Raw genomic sequence first — 19,404 nt, forward strand, 5'->3', positions numbered from 1 at the left:
GTGTTTAAGGAGGGCAGTGCTAGACAACGTTTTCTAGAGGAACTATCAAAAAGGAGTATAAGCCTGTTAAACTGAGTTCAGGAAGATGGGTGCTGAACCAGAAGTTGCTCTGTAGGTAATATTTGTGACAGATTTAACTCTGGTTTGACACCATTGTTAGTGAAGGTCAGCGAGCAATAGAGAATTGCACTTGTCAACCGTGTGACAGTGGTCTGTTCCAAGATCAGGGTCAAGGTCTCAAATGTATTCCACGCTATGTTTTTCTGAGTCAGTTTATGAAAGTAGAATAGTTAGCCACTGATGGTCGTTTTAACTACATTAAGAAAGTAAAAGTATGTTTAGTATTCTTATCATGATGACAACTCGGGTGTGATACTTACAAATCTCCTATACAGCGTTTAATGTGTTTTAAAATGCTGTATGTTCAGAATAAAAGTGTCTGTAGTTCTATTTTGTTTTTAACGGAGGGTGTATTAAAATAATTTTCTTGAAATAAATGTTTTTTTTATTATTCATTTATTAAATTGCTTTACATTCTAGTTTCGAGTAATTGGTACATAGACTAAAGTATGCAGCTGTTTGTCTAGTATAATCCTGTCAGCAGATTGAACAGATTTGACAGCCATCTTGGTTGTTGACTAAAATACTTCACTGGCTCTCCCATTGGGCACACTTTTCATTCATCATATCAAATGCACCTTATTAGGTCAGTGGCTCATGCTGTGTTTGTTTAAAATATACTGCAGTGCATAGGAGCAGGACATATTTCTTTTTTATGCATGTGATGTAAGACGTCTTATTGGCTCTTTACTTACAAAGTTATTGACTGGCTGCACATTGCTACCTTAGTTGTCAACTCTAGTGTTACATAAACTTCTCAGAGCGTCGTCTCCACTGCATCCGTGCTGTTCTTAATGTGTATGTGAAGAGGGCATTCAATATCATTTTTTTCCAGTTCATTTGGCTCAGGCACTGTGCCTAAATCATGTGAAGCTTTTATAGAAACTCTGTGTGATTGCATGGCATGTGTTAATATTTCTTCTATTTTTAATTCATTGTGTTTCTATTTTTGTGTTGTTTATTGCACGTGTTCATTTGGCAGTTACAGCGCACACACAATTTATTGGTGCAAAGTTCTCCTGAGGCAAAAAAAGAACCAGTAATGTGTTATTGCCCTGCACTATGGCTTGAAATAAAAACTTTGCTGATACATTTTGTGCAGACTGGACATATGCAGGGGAATTTTGACAGAGACAGAGTTACGACGGTCTAATAGATGAGAGAAATGTACTGGAAGATTGTGTTCGACTGAAAGTGTACAGGACCAAATAACGCTTGAGGCTTTTATTTATTTTTTTTAATTTATCAAAATTCCTTTTCAGTAGTTTGCCAATGAATAAAATGTCCGTAAAGTGCTTTCTTGTGGAATACAGCATCAATATGTCATCTTCAAAAATGTGTCTGCCTGGGGATGTAAAATATTGATGCAGTTTTGTTCTATTATTTTTCATTGTTACTGTTCTGTCATATACACTCTTTAGCTCCTTGTGCCATGATAAACAGTAAATGATAGATACACAAAAGGTACAATAATAGGAAAGTAGAGAACAGAAGGGGGAAATAAGGTAATGGAATAGACATTAAGTTTGAAAAATGATCATGTCATTATAGTAATATACATGCCAGCTGCAGATTCTAACTTTCTTGTATCTCAGAGGCGATTTGGTGAAAAAAACAAAACATTTCCAAATACTATTGAAAAAACACCATGCACTGTAAGAGAGCCACATGAACTGAGGTCATCTGGCATTGAGCTGACATTCGTGAACATTTTTGTATTAATGATTTTCTCATCAATGAAGTGGCCACTCTGTACAGGAACTGTACAGGAATATTATTGTATTCTGCCGAAGGGTTGTAACAGTGCTGGCCAACACAATATCCAAAGTTGAAAAATGTTGCATAAAATGAATGGTTTCAGGTAACTGGGTTTCTGACACATTTGACAAATATAGACATTAAAATGTTGGTGGAAGATCATTTTTACTGTTTATGTTGCTGTGAAACACACAAGAGCTTTGTTCTCAAGAGAAACCGCCACCTTTGCTTGTGAGAGGAATGTGTCTTCTCATGCAGATGATGGCTGCTCTAATCTGATAATGTGGGCACCCACATGAAAAGCAAGATGGTTCTGCAACATTGCTGCTTACACACCCAGTGTGGCCAAGGCTGAAAGAAACCAGTGTGGCGCTTCAGTACTACTTACATTTTGTTATCATCTTATTATAATTTTAGGTTAATAAAATGGCTTAGGTTTAAGCCATAATAAGGTATTTGAGTAGCAATTGGGTGAAATATATACTCATTCTGACATTTGGTAGCTATTAATGGCGTATGTAGACTCTAGTAAAGTCCAGATTAGGAAGAGTCATATGTAACAGAAATCTTTTGGGCTGCCGAAATGATGAAAATTAAACTTAATGGCTTTGATTTTATGACTAAAGATAAAATTAAGGAACACTGTTATTATAAGCAACAGAATTATTCTTAACAGCTCTGTCTCTTCTTTCTTTCCATTTCCAGAGCTGAGAAGCAGCTCATGTGGAAATCCTGGGGTTCCTCCCAAAGGCATACTGAATGGAACTCAATTCAACGTGGGTGACAAGATGCGCTACCGGTGTGTCACCGGTTATGTCCTAGATGGACACTCACTCCTCACCTGTGTCACTAATGCAGCTGGTGTGTCAGTGTGGGACTTTCCTGTGCCAATCTGCAGAGGTGAGGACATTTTATCACTGAAAAGAGTTGTTCATCATTTTAACTGCAAGTCCTGCTTTATTAAGCCAACCTTTTCCCTCCCAGCTGTGCAATGAGATTCAATGCTAACATGGAGAACATGATGTACATATTTAAAGATTCCCCCAAGAACTTTATAATGAGATGGTGGTTTTGTTTCATACTTTCTTTCGATGGATTTCTTCTTATTTTATTTTAAATTATAAATATTTTGTTGGCATGGTGAGAGAGACGTATAGTAATGAGGTGTATTCATTAGATAAGCTTTATTTTGTAAAGGAAAGGAAATATTTTAATTATGTTAAAGAAGCTGATTTAGAGCCTCAGGGGCTCCATGGGTTAATTCAATATTTATTCCTGTCAAGAAGGTAGCTTATTACTGTATTGCTGTAAGTGCGAGTCATACATTCCCTGGATTCTGCTGTGGTGCGACTCCTTTGAAATGTGTGCAGATATTTCTTATCTGCAATGAAAGTGGGGTGAGTTTGTTGATCTGCGAGACAGCAGGGCAGCTGTTGCTTTTAGCCTTGTACTGTAGATTCAAGATTCAAGATTCAAAGTGTTTATTGTCATATGCACAGTAAAGAAACACGTTTCCCTGTACAATGAAATTCTTACTTTGCTGTCCACTCAAAAACACCAGCATAAAGTAAGAAAGAGATGCTTTTGTAAAAAAAAAAGTATAAATATACATAAGAAAAATATAAATATTACAAAGAAACTAAAATAACATATATGCATAAAATAAGTGTAAACATAAGAACTGTACATAAAGTGAACACTGGTTGTGCAATTTAACAGATTTAAAGTGACATGTTTCAGGTTTTAAAGTGACGGTAACAGATTACTGTACTGTAAGGTCTCAGCCACCTTTCTTTTGACTTCATGGGTAAACCAGGTTTCATGAGCTATGAGAACAAAGGCACACCAAGTATTTTCCTTCTTAAAGAAATTTAGAGTAAAAAAAGAGAACCATCCTAACAAAATAGATGATACATACATACAGGCACAGAAGGGAAAGAGACCATTATAACAGAGTTTTAAAATGAAAATACTTAATTGTTCAGTCACAATAAACCTTGAGCAGCTGCAGTAACTGTCACTTTTTATCCTGCCTAGCAGATTATAAATACTGTGACTGGGAAGTGTCTACCACACTAAAAGTAAAACCAAATTCAATTGATATGTACAACTTTTGCCACAGGTAACCTTTCATTCATTTTCACTAGTTATTTATCTATTTTAGTCATCTGTGTTGTATTGTGGCATCTACAGAATAGTGCTGCACAGCACTATTCTGTACATTGTTTGCCTCATTGTTTGCCTCATTTAGCATGCACTTGGCATTGATTTCAGACTAAAACATTCCAAAGAATGCAAACTGAAAAAAACATGTGGATGCTCACTGTATGTATGTTTAGGTATAGCCATGATCATTTCACTAGCAATCAAATATTCCAGTTTCCACATTTCCTTTTTGACACTTAAAGAACACATATCTTTATGTTTCATTTTCCACTCATGCTGTTGCCTGAGAGTTAAATCCTGAAAGATGCTGTGCATGTGTAATTTGTCTTAAGCTCCTTTGCTCATCCATCTGGAACTCATGAGTGGAGAACATGTTCTAACATAAAGATGATTGATGAGCACTTTATTCATGCCATACTGTTTATCCCATGCTGTGATTATATTAGATCAGTTGTCACAATGACACAAAACAGAAATTGGCAATTCTGCTTGTGAATGTAATTTATTACACATGGTGATGATATCCACAGTACATATCAATTTAGTGCATAATTTACAGTGTCCATATTGACGACTCAGTGAGATCATTTGGCATAGTAGATAAAGTCTTGTTAGTTAATCCAGTCTTCCTTAAATATCCACTCAGGCTATTGTAAAGTAAGGTTAATCCAGCTGTAAACACCGGGATAATTTAAGGTTTGGTTAGTTACTTTAAAACAGTGCTAGAAGCTTGTCCAAATCTCCCTGTGGACATTTTAACAACTTTTTGCCTCTTAATTACTTTTACTCAAGAGAACCATTTAGTTGAGGAGGTTTATGTATTAATTGCAGTTTGGCTGAATATCAAACCTGTGATGCGTGTTTTCCCAGTGGACAACACCTTTTTTCCTTGCGTTTGCTGCATCAGCCTCCCTTTACCCCAAACCACCTCTTAGTAAGTGCTGCTGTTATTTTTAGAGACAGCCACCACTTCATACAGTATACCGCAAGGACAAATAAACTAACATGAGGCAAAAGCTCTTAAAGAGACGGATTGAAAGCCACTTCCAAATACAAATAATTTCCACCCACGCTACCAGAATAGGCCATTGCCATATTCTGGTATACTAGAATGGCATAAATACATTATAATGATTTAATGAATCAAAAATAAAGTTTCAGACGATGAGAATATTCAAAGTGCGCTTGTGGAGATGATTTTTAATCATTTATATCTTATAGTTTTGATACAAATGAGAGGCTGTGTTAATTGGAGTGAAAGTGGACTCCCTCCCATTTTTATATACCCTCCTATATAATCCTATGCAGTCTTAAAGCCAACAGAGCATATACGTATATGCTCATGCCTCCTCATTTCACAATGCAAAGCACAGCAAAAAGAATATGGCTGAGCATATGTTTATGTAACCGCTTGCTTTAAGGAAACAAAAAGGCTGCACATGGAGGGTTCCTTTGCATTTAAGGGTTGTGTTAGCCTTTGTTTCCAGAGGCCAGAATCAAAACTCTTTTTTTTCAGTCCTGGGTTGTGCTTGAGCCTCTCTCTCACTTGTCTAAATCCAACCCAGCTCCTGTATGTGGGCAGCTGGTCCTTTGATCTCATTTCCACAGGGAACCTGCCCTTTCTGTTCATCACCAATTGTTTTACACCAAACGCACAGCAACACAAATTCTCTGCCCAATCCACTGTCCAACCCCGACCGTCTCTCAGCACCTCAGTCTCTCAGCCAGTCAACCATTTTTTTGTTAGCATGGCTCTCTTTTTTTTGTCTTTTACCCAGTTATTTTCTCTGTGCAGTAAGTTCATGTTCATGTGCATGAATGACAGAAAGAAAACGGGACTGAACAGGAAAAGGGAATAGTGCAGGAAGACGACCCAAATTTTACCAATATTAAACTTCATTACTACACAGTGGACTGACTCAGCTTTCATTTTTATCAGTGTCACTGCTGTGTTGACTCTGTTGGTCCAGCTTTGATGTCGGTATGGATAAACAGGTTTAATTTGGATTTTTTTTTTCCACACTTTGCATCACTACAAAGCAACCTCACTTTATGTCTCTGTTATTGGTGGAAAAAAAGCTGTTTATTTGGCTTGAAGTGGCTGTCTGAGCAATATGGATCCTGTGATGATTTTGTAGTATTGCTATAGCAACTGTGAATCTAATGTAATGCCAGGTGTTATCCCAGGTGATTATTCTGATTTATTGTTTCTTTGAATGCTGACGATAAAACTTGACGGGTTGAAGAACATTTTAAATCTGCAAGTGAAACTATACTCGCATAATGAACACGACCAAATCCACTTCAAAAGAAAAGCAGTGGGATGGAGAATGATGTATTTTAATTGTGACTTGCTCCAGCTCCTCACATGGCCCCCTCAATTCCTTCTGTGTACATTGTCTTTGGATATTCATTCATACAGGCAATGAGGGAGTAAACAGGGACAATGTGCTAACAGGAGAATATGAACTACTCATACACTGTCATTCATGTTGCCAGCCATTGTCCGATAGAATGAGAAAATTAGGCCAGATAAGAAGCTTGCATTTTAAGCCTTTTCATCTGGTTATGTAACTGTAAACCCAGAACTTAACCTTTCTGTGAGTTTTCACCAAGCTACTGTTATGATTTTGAAAGCAGGCAAAATGTTGCCTGCTTTCATAAACATTTGCTTTTATGAAGTTTGCTAATTAGTGCTGTGGTTCCATATCACCTAGTAAATTATCACCTGAAACCTGCGTTTATGGAGACGTGGTTATGAATCTCAGAAAGATCCATAAGGCTGAGCAAATCAGGGACATAGCGACTGCTTTTGCATTAACACGGGGATCATTACAAAGGAAAAAAACCTGCTGTACTAAAGAAATTTATACATGAGTTCCTTGCTTCTATCCTTGGGGTTGATTTTTTTCTACATAGAAAGACAAGTGTTGTATCTGATCAAAGTCAAGGGAGAGAGATTAATCCCTCAAGTAGCATTAGATTGCTGATGCTGGGGATGTAAATGAGCTCAGCTAAGCAGTCGTAATCCTCACCACAATCTTTTTTTTTATACAGCCACCATTTTTAAAAGCGACAGATACTGCTTCGTCTTTAAAGCCAGAGCACGAGCTAATGGTTTGTTGAGGAACACATTGCTCAGCATTCAGTTGAGTCTTTTATGCAGCTAAATCTTGTTGGCAAAATGTACCTCAAAGGCTGCCATGCATCGCGGTGACAAACAGTGTAAATATATAAAACTGGTAAGGCATTATCTAGTTGAAGCCATTTAAAATTCTGAGGTTGCTGCAAAGCATTTCTAAGCCTCAGACAGCCTGTGCATGATTTACAGTACCATGCATGGATGCTTCTCAAAGAAACGGCGAAGAAATCTGTCTCACAAAAGCGAAAGTCTCGCAAGCTTTGAATTTAATTCCTTTTACAGTTTAATTGGCTTCAGGTGACGATACATTAATAAGTTATTAAATGTGGCTCTGCAGATCTACAGTATCTAATGTCTGCAAAGTGCCTGGGGTGAAGTATTTAGCACAGGCACATGCACTGTTATCGTATAAAAAAAGGCCGCTTTGTGATCGATGCAATGAGACCAGATCCGCAGCAACTCATTTTCATTATAACACAAGCATGACTGAAAACCTACCCAGCTTGTTGGAAATGTTTATTGGTCAACAGCGATCATGTCTGTTATCTTGGAAGCCACCTAAAGACGAGTTTACCCCCTGTGACACCACGGCTTGTGTTATCTCCATCTATTTAATTAAGTTCAGTTCAGTTCAAAAATGCATAATTCATTCCCAGAAGGGCTAACAAACAGCTCATCCACATGCAAATCTAACATTTCTGTAATGCGAATACACAAAGAAGTGCAAACAAATCTAAAAGCAGATGTCACATAAGGCTAAAGTGCGCGTGCACTCAGCATGGCCACATTGTTGCATTGATCAATGCACAGTAGCAGTGGAGAATAATTAGTGTGTTTTAGAGTTTATGAAGTTATTATTTAGTCAAGTCCAATAAAAAAAGTGCTTTATATTATCTTTTCTCTTGATTTGCTCTCCATTTGTGGCCTTTCCTGTTGCGAGTTTTTGTCTTTTGACTTTAGTCCTATACTTGCACTTCTTCTCATTACCCAATGCCTCTCAACTCCATTTCCATGCTCCCTTTGCCTTGATAAGGGTCACATTATGCTGCCTGCCTGTCATGAAGTTGAAAAGTAATACTGTTCCTTTGCAGCACTTTATTATCAGTTAAATTTCAGCCAGTAGCCAATTACTCTATGAATTTGCGCGGCACTCTTTGGAATGTTGCTTTAAATGCATTGATAAGAAACACGGTTTCTTGTTTTTTTTTTTTTTTTAAATGGTGGAGAGTATAATTCAAACCAGAAGCAAATCAAGACTCTAAATGGCCTTGCTTTCATCAATTGCCAGCCTATACTTGGTGTAGTCCACAAAGAAGAGACTGCCCTTGATGTGATTTATGTGCAGTATGTGTAAAAAAATAGTACTCCCCTTATCCATACGAGGCATGTATGTATGTCTGTCGGCATAACTAACTCATTAAACACAAAATGATAAACTTTCAATAAATAAAAGTTACCCGAAGGCGTTAGTGATGTTCACAACAGCTACTTATTTAAATGTTTAAAATAACTAAAACTTGAACCTGTTTTACATTTTGCCAAATCGTATATTTAGATTGATTGATAGATTTAGATTATTTAAACTTCAAGCACACAGTCCATTTTATTTGAAACAACTGTTGCAAGAAGTCAGTGAATATGAGTATACACTATTGTTTAACAATAAAAGTAAAAACTCTAGACACTAGAAACTCTCACGACAACAGGCGAACAAATGGACTTTGATCAGTTGCTTGGCCTATACTAATGTGTCAATGCACAAAGATCAAGCTAACTAGGAGCCTTTGCACTCCCATCTTCTTCTTTATTTTATCTCCTTTTGAATTTCATACATCTGCTTTCTTGTTCCTTGACCAATCGTGCAATGCAGCGTACAGTAATGTTCCAAGCCTGGCAGCTTTGACAGCTCTGAGTGGAGCTCTGAGCCATCAAAGGTTTCAGCTGGCACTGCCGAGTGTCACATATTAGTCTTAAATGATGTGAAAACTGTGAAAGCCCTGCCATCATTACAATTCTTAAGGGAGACAAAAAAAATGAATGCAAGGATTGAAGGGAGGCGAATAATGGTATAAAAGATCTGAGAGGGCTTGGAAGAGAGGAATGGAGAGAGAGATGGAGAGATATTGGAAACGGTGGGGGAGAGTAGGGAAAAGGGACGTGCAGTGAAAGAGAGCAAGCCACTGTTACGGTGGAGTGCATTAACATTCAGCTGATGTGCCGTGCTCCCCACACTGAAAAAATATACAATTTCACAGCATTATAAGCCCTGTTTGTCACCATTTGTTCGTTTCCTGGTTTCCCTGAAATATGAGGGAGCTCCGAGGACATAATGATGAATTTCTAACTCTGGGATGGAGGGAGGACACGATAGGGGCTCAACAGAGAATGTAAACAACAAAACTATAATTGGTGCACAAAAAAATTGGTTAGTATTTCTGCTGTTTGGCACTCCCACAAATGAGTCGTGATTCTCTCTATTGTCATGAAATCACATTTTATTCTTGAATTTCTTTATGTTCCATTATTATATTAAAATTAGCTGACTTATTAGGTGGGTTTAAATGGGTTTATCAAAGTCTGTAACTCATGAATATGTGAAAAAAAAAAAAAAACATTTACCTCACCAACTCTAGCTTTAACTTCCACATTGGTGTCTCTGCTTTGCATTTATCTGAAAGGACAAGTACAGATTGTTTATGTCTGCAGACACTTTTTTTCTCCATCTTGAACTTTAAATAATAGCTCTGATATAACCCTGCGACCATGTGTCTTTTCTGCCCACACCCTCCCCACCTGGCTTTCCTCTGTGTGACTGACAGCGGAGGACACATGTGGTGGCACCCTGAGAGGCTCCAGCGGGCTCATCTCCAGCTTCGATTTCCCCAGTAGTGACTCTCTTGGTGCGGGTGGAGGTGGAGGTGCTGGAGGCCTGGGCAGCAGTGGGGAATGTAAGTGGACCATCCTGGCTGATCCGGGGGACACCATCTCCCTGGTGTTCACTGAATTTCAGATGGAGGAGAAGTCGGATTATCTGGAAGTAGAAGGATCTGAACCACCAACGATCTGGTGAGTTGGGCTGTGGGGAGTCATGTGGGTATAGTTTTGTATTTCATCAGACTAACATTACATTATTTGACAGATAATTTGTTCAACTGGAGGTGGGAATATGTGTTTGTTGACTCAGTGTTCACAGAAAGTGGTTTGTGTGAGGAAGATTTGTTTGTGTATACAGGTTTGGTTTTGAAGTTTGTTTTTTTTACCCATGTGACTGATGGGGACAGGTACTATATTTTCCAAGAAAATGATTTGTGGTGCGACTGTAGTGAAACTGGCCTAATATTTTCTCTTAGTGTTGCCAAATTGAATGCAGGCCAAAAACAATTTAGAAATACAGAGACGTTTGGACATATGAAGTCAGTTTTGTCATTCAGACGAGTAATGTAAAAAAAAAGATTTGTTTTTTTGTTTAGCCTTGTATCATATAATGTTTCAGTCTTTCAATATGGGCCCACAGCTGCAGTTCCAAATCCAAACCAACTTCTCAAGCTTGGCATAAAAACACTGCTCATTATTTTGATTGTTGTGCATGCAACAGAGAGCTGCAGGCTTGGAAATGAGAAACTGGAAAACAGTAACTAGCAATTGTGAAAAAGTCATAATGTAATTTGTAAATTAATTTGTATAATTAATTACAATCATGCAGTTAAACTCCAACAAGATTACATATGGTTCAGTGGTATAACCTTCCTTGGTGATTAACTAATGGATGCTATGAATATTGGTCTATGTATAATCACAACATAAACAAAAGGTAAGTGATGGTTATAGTGATAAACACAGTTTTTTTCTTTTTCTAGAGTTACTGATTGCAAGGGAGTTGTCAGCTCTGAGTTGATTTCAAATGGGTTTGAATGCTTGCTAAGACAAGGCTGTTTTGCCCCTTGGGCTTTGGCTTAGTTCATTGACTAACACCGACGCTTGCCTAATAGGATATTGAAACATGAAAAGGAAAAAAGGTTCAGCATGATCATGAAATATTTTGAAAGATTCAGCTACAGTAAGCGGAAGAAAGCCAGCTCATGGCATGCAAATGCCCTTTTAATTAATGCCCATGGACATTTATGTGCAGATAATATTTAGATATTCCTTGATTTGGACTGAATTAAGTCAGTTCAGAAAGGAGGCACATGGTTCCCTGATGCATAATTCAAATTAAAGTGAACATGAATTACACATCTTTGACATAGTTTGGTTTAAAAAGCAGCCTTCAGTCACTTTGGTTTATAGCTTTCTCTGTAGACTTAATTTAGAAGTCACCCCCCGACTGAAACAAGGAAATATGAAATGGGTTTGACCCCTAGTCTTGAATTTTAAGGTTATCTATCTCCTCCGTGTCCAATGAGAATATGAGCATCCTCCAGGTTTATGTGATCCTGTCAGGCATTAATTATAATTGGTTGAAAGAAGCTCTAATCAATCACTGAGCTATGAGCTTTGTTGTCCCTGAGAGTTGTCATGTGGAGTCAGAGGCAGAGCGAGGCAGGCACTGTCAGTGAGACACAAGAGAGTCAACTGGAGCAGTGCTCTTGAGTGTGCTGATGACTGTTAAGCATTGTATGTTGACGTTGCTAATACAATGGGACAGGAGGATGATATGGGAGGACATTTTTGTTTTGACAGATCATCAGATAACCTTCTGTAAACATAACACAGGCAAAGTCAGCCCCTCCTCCACTGCTCACCATCAGTCCAATAATAACACCTTTCTAACACCTGGGCCACACTGGTTGCATGCATGTTCTTGAACTATAGGTGGGCATGGAAACTGATTAAATTGGTCACACTTCATCAGACCCCGACACAGCAGCTTGCAATAGCTTGAGTGGTGGCTCGTATGATTCAAAGCTCAAACTCAGCATTATTCATACCTCCAGGGTTAGTTTGTCAGAGCATACAGTTATTAGCTTTGAACTACTTAGACTGACCGCTACCAGAAATTTCTCTTTCATAGAAAAGAGTCCACCTCCATGTCACTCTTAAACTGCAGTCTTTCCTTCAGTGCTCATCAAACCAAAAAGCCATCTCATTCAAAAAAACATTTTTGTATGGATTTTGTCTACTCAGAGTACAGCCTCACTGTATTTGCATTTCTGATGCGTTATGTCTGACATCATCTCAGCTTTTGATACCTGCTCAACTGTAACCTGATTGTCCATTGCTGTTATTAGCTGGAGGATTTTAGCAAATTGACCAAATGTTTTTTTTTGGGCATTGACTATTAGAATGAATTGTTCCCATTACCAAATGTCTGGCTCACATTATGCGAATATTATCCTTTCTTATTTTCAAGTTGCATTCTTATGAATTATACATGAAATGCATGAATTAGTGAAATCATATAAATCTTGTGAGTTAAAAGCATTGCAAAATACACATTATATGCCGTTATCTCCATTTACAGCAGGACATTTCATAACTGTCAATTAAGTGCCTCCAAAAACTCAAGTGTCTCAATTACAAAGTTATTTGAATTTAGGAATGCCATCGGTTGATATTCACTTTGGGGTGGTATTTGGTTGGCTAACAAATGCCTGATATCCATCAATGGTCCACAGCATGCAGCAATAGAAGCCTTATATCCCAGACACTCTGTAATAGCAATGACACTACATCACTTTGCTGGAGCAAGTCCACTTTCCTTTCTTCCAATTTGTCCTCCGAAGAGTTGAGGAAAATCTGAAAGTACATTGTGAAACCACATTGCCAATCCCTATCATTGCCATAGTCGGTCACTTTCACCTAGGTAGTGACAGTAGTAGCCTTCTGTAATTGGTGCCTCACTGTGTGTAAACACATTACTCTGTATGAGCCGTCATTTGTCAGTAGTCAGGGGCCTGTGCACTGAATAAATATAGCCCAGATGATCAGCAAATCAAGACCATTTTGTTTGGGCTGTGAACAAATAATCCCATTTTGCTTATGTTTTACTATTGGATGCTTTTGCTAATACAGGTTCTGCCAAAATTAAAAAAAAAAATGTTTTAAAGCAATTCTCATCTTTGTTCTAAAGATAGGGAGGGCTTAGCTGTCCCTGGTATGAATATTTATATATGCGGTGTATATTAAAATTACATTTCCCCTAACCTTGTTTGCTGCCAGGCTAGTATACTTGTGATATTACATGCTCATGTGTTTAAAAAGAATAATTTAAGTGAGATTTTTCCCCTGTCCAGTGTCTAAAGGGACAAAAAAAAGCAGGAGTTCACCAAGCGATGCCTTGATTTGAAGTATCTTAGTTTTTTTGTTATGTGTGTGATGAGCAGTCACTGTGCATCTCTTGAATACCAGAAATGCCAAGATGAAGTTAATGCGTGGCTCCAAATGTCAGAAGATGTCAGGGAGTGTTCTCTTAAGCCCTTAAATCCAAGCGGGACCTAGTGAGCTTGAGTGCAGTGGGCCATAATTTCTTTCAGAGAGATGGTTTCAACTTCGCCAGGTAAACAAACAGACACCAAACAAACACGATTCAAAGAGAGCAATTCTCCCATGCCCATAAAATTCATTGCGCTTGCTCTTGTTTTATGAGTGTCTATGGCTGTGTACAAGGCCATTGGACAGCTAAACTTTCAAGCATCCTAACATATAGTGTCAGCTGCATTCAGAGACAAGCAAATTGTCAATTTACCCTTGAGTTATAGAAGTGCTTAATGATGATTGACAGTGTGAAACCTCAAAGTCAGACACGTATAGACACCTCCTCTTAGCTTTTTTTTTTCCAAGCAAATAGATATAGAAATAGCCAATTTAACTAATCCTCCCTTAACCTGTAATTTTACAGGCAGTTATCAAGTATGAGACGTAAATGACAAAGAGATTTGATCACTGACAAAATAGTTAACCTCAGTGCTTGATAATAAGAAATAGAATCCACAAGACATTACAGTACATAACAATTGATTCCTAATATAATTAATAATGAGATAAAACCTCCATACAGACTAGAAAGACTCACTGATTGGTTAAAGGAGGATGAACATTAGGGATAAAATCTTTTTTGAGAGCATTGTTGTATTTCACAATAGAACGCTTTCAACATGGTTTGCATGAGGCCTTCTGAACTCCTTACCAAAGGCCTTCAGTGTCCAAATTCCAACGTTTGGAATTATGACTCGTATTGCTCTTTGACCCCATTATCATCAAACCAGCTGAGGGTTCAGACTTGAGGAAATGATGTTTTGAAGACTCAACGTGGAGATACTGTTAGTTTTCCGTTAAGCTGTGCTCTACTGTACTTCCAACCTTCCTATCATACATCTGTGGATGCACTTGTGTTTGAAATCAGGCAAATGTAGAAGTTGTTATAAGTTTGGAATCATAACTGCCTGATTTTTGCAGTTTACTTTCAGTTTCCTGAAAGTAAATGATACAATTTCTGATACTTGATAGTCCTAAAAATCAAGCACCACTGGGTATGAAAATGTTGTGCTGACACATTGTTGGAGCATTTATTCTTTTATCAATTGAAGATTTCTATCAGATCTTAGCAAATGAGTTCATTGATTCCATCACTGTCATGCGGGGGAAGTTTTTACACATCAATCACTGTGAAAATGGAGAAAAAAAAAATCAGTTTCCTTTGACAAAAGTCAATATTGAGGTCTTGCTCAACCAAGGAAAACAATTGTTTGTTATTCAACTGACCTTTTAATATGATTGTACATTCTTGTTCACAAAGGGCAAAAACTACAAGCAGTGGATTATATGTCACTCATAATTTCAAATGTGGACGAACAGGGTAAATCCAAAAATTATTTTTTATATAGCCCAGTGTTGACTAACATTGAGTCCATATGTTGTTAATATGCTAAGAGAAAATATGTTACTTCACTAAGCATTCTGGAAATATTCCTGCTTGGTCCACTATGAACAATCCCTTTTCTTTTCAACTGACTAAATGGTTGCAGCATTCACAGCAGGTTGAAATTACCATATGTATTAGATTCAATTCCATCTTTCTTAAAATGTATTATTGATCTTCCCGGGCAAACAAATGAAAACGTGTGGGAAGAATGCATTCTTAACTGAAGGATGGTAAATTGACAGTTGACCCAACTTATTTTACCATTGCAATTATTGTAACAGACTACTGGATATACAGTTTTCAGAAGCCAGTCTGTTGGCAGACAGGCACTAAGTTGTATATCCCCTGAACAGCCTCTGAGGAGGGAGTAATTTGATAAGGGATAAAGGGCACATAAAATATTCTTACAAATACTCCCTCTTGTCAGATTTGATAGAATATGTGTGGGAGTAAAAGGCAAAATCACCAGGCCTTATCTTTTTTGGCAAATTTGAATTGATCGCTCATTATCTTCGGTGCACCTAAGTATAACCAGCCTCTCTGTAAAAATAAGTAGAGGCACCAGAGATTTCAGCTTATCACTCTGGCCTTGATGCCAGTTTGGCCAAACCACCCTCACATTGGGACTTATGTTGATATTTCTGATGAGATTGTCATGCTCACTTCAACCCCTCATCCCTTATTGACCTTATTTTACACGGAGAACATGTGAACTCTTTAACATTTCATAAATTTATTGCAATGCAATTGTTTTGAGAGGTGTTCCCAAACCAATGATATGAAGCATTTAAATTTTGGCTCAAACCAAGAATATAAAATGTCACACTCATGCCAAAAAGTAATGTCTTTCAAGTCATATTGCATATTCATGATGGTATAAATATCTTTGGTCACACCCCTGTGCCACACTCGACTCCTAAGTGGTGTGTGTGCAGCTCATGCGAGCCTCACATCTCACGCTCACCTCACGCATGGGTCACACTGCTCACCGAGAGATTCGTGCTCTTGCCTGTTTTCCACAATATGCTGGGCAGCAAAATGCACAGTCAAATTGATCTTTCACCACAGTTTAAATATGTCACAAATATCTATCTATTATTATTGTTAGTATAATTATTACTATTGTTATTGTTGTTGTTATTATTATTATTATTATTATTATTATAATTATAATTATTATAATTGTTATATTTTACTTGTTATATGCCCCTTGAGAACTACTTGACTCGCCTCGGCACGGAACAGTTAGTGATAGTACCTGGTACTTTTTTTGTTGCCTTGCTTTGGCGAGGTTCCAGACTTAAAAATCCTAATACCATGCGTTAATCGCCAATATTTAGCAATGAAATGTCTAAAACCTCAAAATTTAACAGAGGAGTCTGGTGTATTTAGTGACAGCACTGCTGAAAGTAGCAGGACTGAAAAATACCAAAAAGTCCTATTTAGTTTAGTTCAGTACATAGACCCTCATAGTTATGGCCATGTTCAAGGGCAAAGCCTTTGTAAAGCAGGAAGAGCTGTAGCAGTCACAGATATGCAGCAGACATGCACCCTGTCAGATGCTTGTGAGATGCAGTAAATCAGCAACGTTGTGTGTGCATCCAGGCCCTTGTCTTAGTATTAAGAGATGAGCAGAATTTGACAGTGAAAATATATAATGTTAGGAATCCATCTTATCCTCCTTCCATCCATCCTTCTCAGCTTTTGTCACTCAGTATGCACTGGAGGCGATGCATTGGAAAACAGTAGACAACAGTCACTTTTTCTTATCAGCCTTTATATTTGTTTCCATGACAGTTACAATGACAAGTACCAGTGATGTGGATCAATATTTTGCAAAGCAGCCCTGAATTATTTAGAGCAACTGTTCAGCTTTTGTTGAAATTGTTTTACAAACTGGACATACAAGGACAACTTGAGAAAATGCCGTTATGAACTGTAGTAATGTATGTAGTGTGAAAAGGCATTCATCCTTTTCTGTGAGCATGTTTATGGAAATTTCGGGGCACAGAGTGAGAGGATGTATTTCTACTGTGGATACCAGGCATCCAAACCAAGTCACAATTCATTTTATATCATATTTTACTTATCAGGGAGATCTTTGTGTGCAGGCTGTTATTATGAAAATTATAATTAAGCTAGTTCCACCGGTAGATCCTTTCAAGTCTGTCTTCTGTAAGCTGTCATTAAAGATTTATTTACTGTTGACAGCACATCATGTTTCACTTGCTCCATCATATTTTACACTGACAACTGTATATTCACCTTCGCTGGTCTTAAATTCCAGGCAGCACAGGAGCATCACTCCTGTGCTGCCTGGAGCCTCCGAGCACCTTCCTGATGGCTGTAGCTTTATTGTCACTATCCATTTTCTTTCGGACTTCGAGCAGAAATCTTGTTATAATTTGCAGCTTCTACTGCAGGAAATATGTAGACAGTTTGCTCCAAATTGTTCAGCTAGTTGAAGGCTGCTCTTTTTCATTTTGCCCTTATGCCCGTGTCATTAGCATTTTATCAATTACACAATGAGAGAAAAGGTCAACTTTTGTGTGAAAATCAATTACCTTTTAATTCCCCTTTTAGTAACAACCAATTACTCTCCTCAAGATGGATGATTGGGGGGAAAAATACCAGCATTCACAAACTGCAATTATTTTTCCATCTGTCAGTCTGTCCATCCATCATCCTTCCATTGATCGTCTATAATACTTATCCTTTGAGGTTTGCATGGGGAACTGGAGCCCGTCCCAGCTCACAGTGGGCACACACTGGACACGTCACATTCAGTTTGCCAATCAGTTAAAAATCCAAATTGCAAAAGCTTATAATCTGTTAAATAGATGCATATCCCTCATTAATTAAAATGAGGAGAAATCAAAGTCAAGCAGACTTGAAAATACCTCTTTACTATATATTGACCATCAAATTAAAAGTCACCCTTTTGTCGTTGTGCTCCACTTCAATTTGCCAATTCAATTTCTTTCATTTCAGCTTCTGTCTCTCTGCCGAGAAATGCAAAATATTGGTGTAGAAATGACATAGGAAAACGGATCCTAAACAACACTACACACACCTTGACACACAATAACACAGTCGTGCTCATTTGTTGTCACACTTCAACAACATAATGCTTTATTCTCTGGGCCAATCTGGAACACAAGGCTCACTACATCATGCTTGTTTTCAGCCTGTCCCAAGCCTCTGTTTAATAGCTACAATGGCATTGTGTGTTACTGACTGTGGTTTGACAGGTCGCAGTGCAGAGATTGCAAGGCAGTAGAAAAAGCCATAGCTGGTTAGCCAGACAAATGAGGAGGCCTCTGGCAGCTTTGGATCTGAATGATTATAGAGCATCTCTGATGCTATGGCCACATGCTGAATAAAGATTTTGATCTAAAACACTGACGCAGAACGATGAGACTAATGTGGTCTTGCAACACACAAAGTCACCAGAACATTTCTCTATTTGTTAATATTGATAACACCCACCCCCGAGTCATTTACATGTGTGGCAGTACAAGGACAGAAATGAACAAAGAACTCTGGAGTTTAAGTAAAATTAAAACGCATAATGTCTTTTCTTTTGTTTGTGATTCTTTACACTCAGGCTAACTGGAGTGAGTATTCCAGCACCCATCATCAGCAACAAGAACTGGCTACGGCTGCATTTTGTGACAGAAAGCAACCATCGTCACAAAGGCTTCAGGGCTCAGTATCAAGGTAAGACATGGTTACCTCATTTACACACCGTAATGGAGGGTAAAGAAAATCACAGGGGAAAAAAACAAATTGTAATTGCAAAACATTTTTGATCTTTGTTAACTGAATATTAAATAGTAGAGTCTCCCCTCTGTAGAGGGCACTGAGGCTTATTCAGCTTCAAACCATTGACTTCAAAGGACTGCTAATCAAATATTTGAGAGATAAATACTGTATATACTCTACTTCATTCTCCGATAAGAAAAAAAAGTCAGCTCTGGCAGCTTGATAATCCAATGCCCTGACATTGTTCTCATACAAAAAACTTCAGGGTATGTAAGTTAGGTTATGTGCTTCATTTTCTACTATAATGCAGAAGCCTAAGGCCTGGTTCCAAACAAGTAAAGAAAAAAGGCTTGAAACTTCAACATAAATAGCTCTATAAAAACTGCACTTAAGTGCATATGTGGCAAATGCTGTGTGGTAAATGAAAACAAAAAATCTATTGCATGAAAAATCACATCTCTCATCTATTGCAGTGCAATTGTGGCAAAGTGGCTGAGCTTTCATATGCGTTCAATATTGATGCGCGGGGTGTACAGTATAGTTTTCAATGGAAAACAAGCACCAAAGTTTCTTTCCGAGTATATTAAAGTCC

The 19,404-nt window shown here is 37.9% G+C and overlaps 1 protein-coding gene across 3 annotated transcripts in view; it reads left to right on the top strand.

Annotated features, from left to right (window-relative positions):
- LOC131471417 (CUB and sushi domain-containing protein 3-like) overlaps positions 1-19,404 on the top strand; it is a 193,968-nt gene that overhangs the window by 43,346 nt on the left and 131,218 nt on the right. For all 3 annotated transcript variants that reach the window (XM_058647955.1, XM_058647957.1, XM_058647956.1), the window contains exons 4-6: positions 2,584-2,778; positions 10,006-10,252; positions 18,655-18,767. In XM_058647955.1, coding sequence (XP_058503938.1) covers positions 2,584-2,778; positions 10,006-10,252; positions 18,655-18,767 — 555 coding nt within the window. The remainder of the gene's footprint in view (positions 1-2,583; positions 2,779-10,005; positions 10,253-18,654; positions 18,768-19,404) is intronic.

This window comes from Solea solea, chromosome 13, assembly GCF_958295425.1.
Source record: "Solea solea chromosome 13, fSolSol10.1, whole genome shotgun sequence".
Classification (NCBI taxonomy): Eukaryota; Metazoa; Chordata; class Actinopteri; order Pleuronectiformes; family Soleidae; genus Solea; species Solea solea.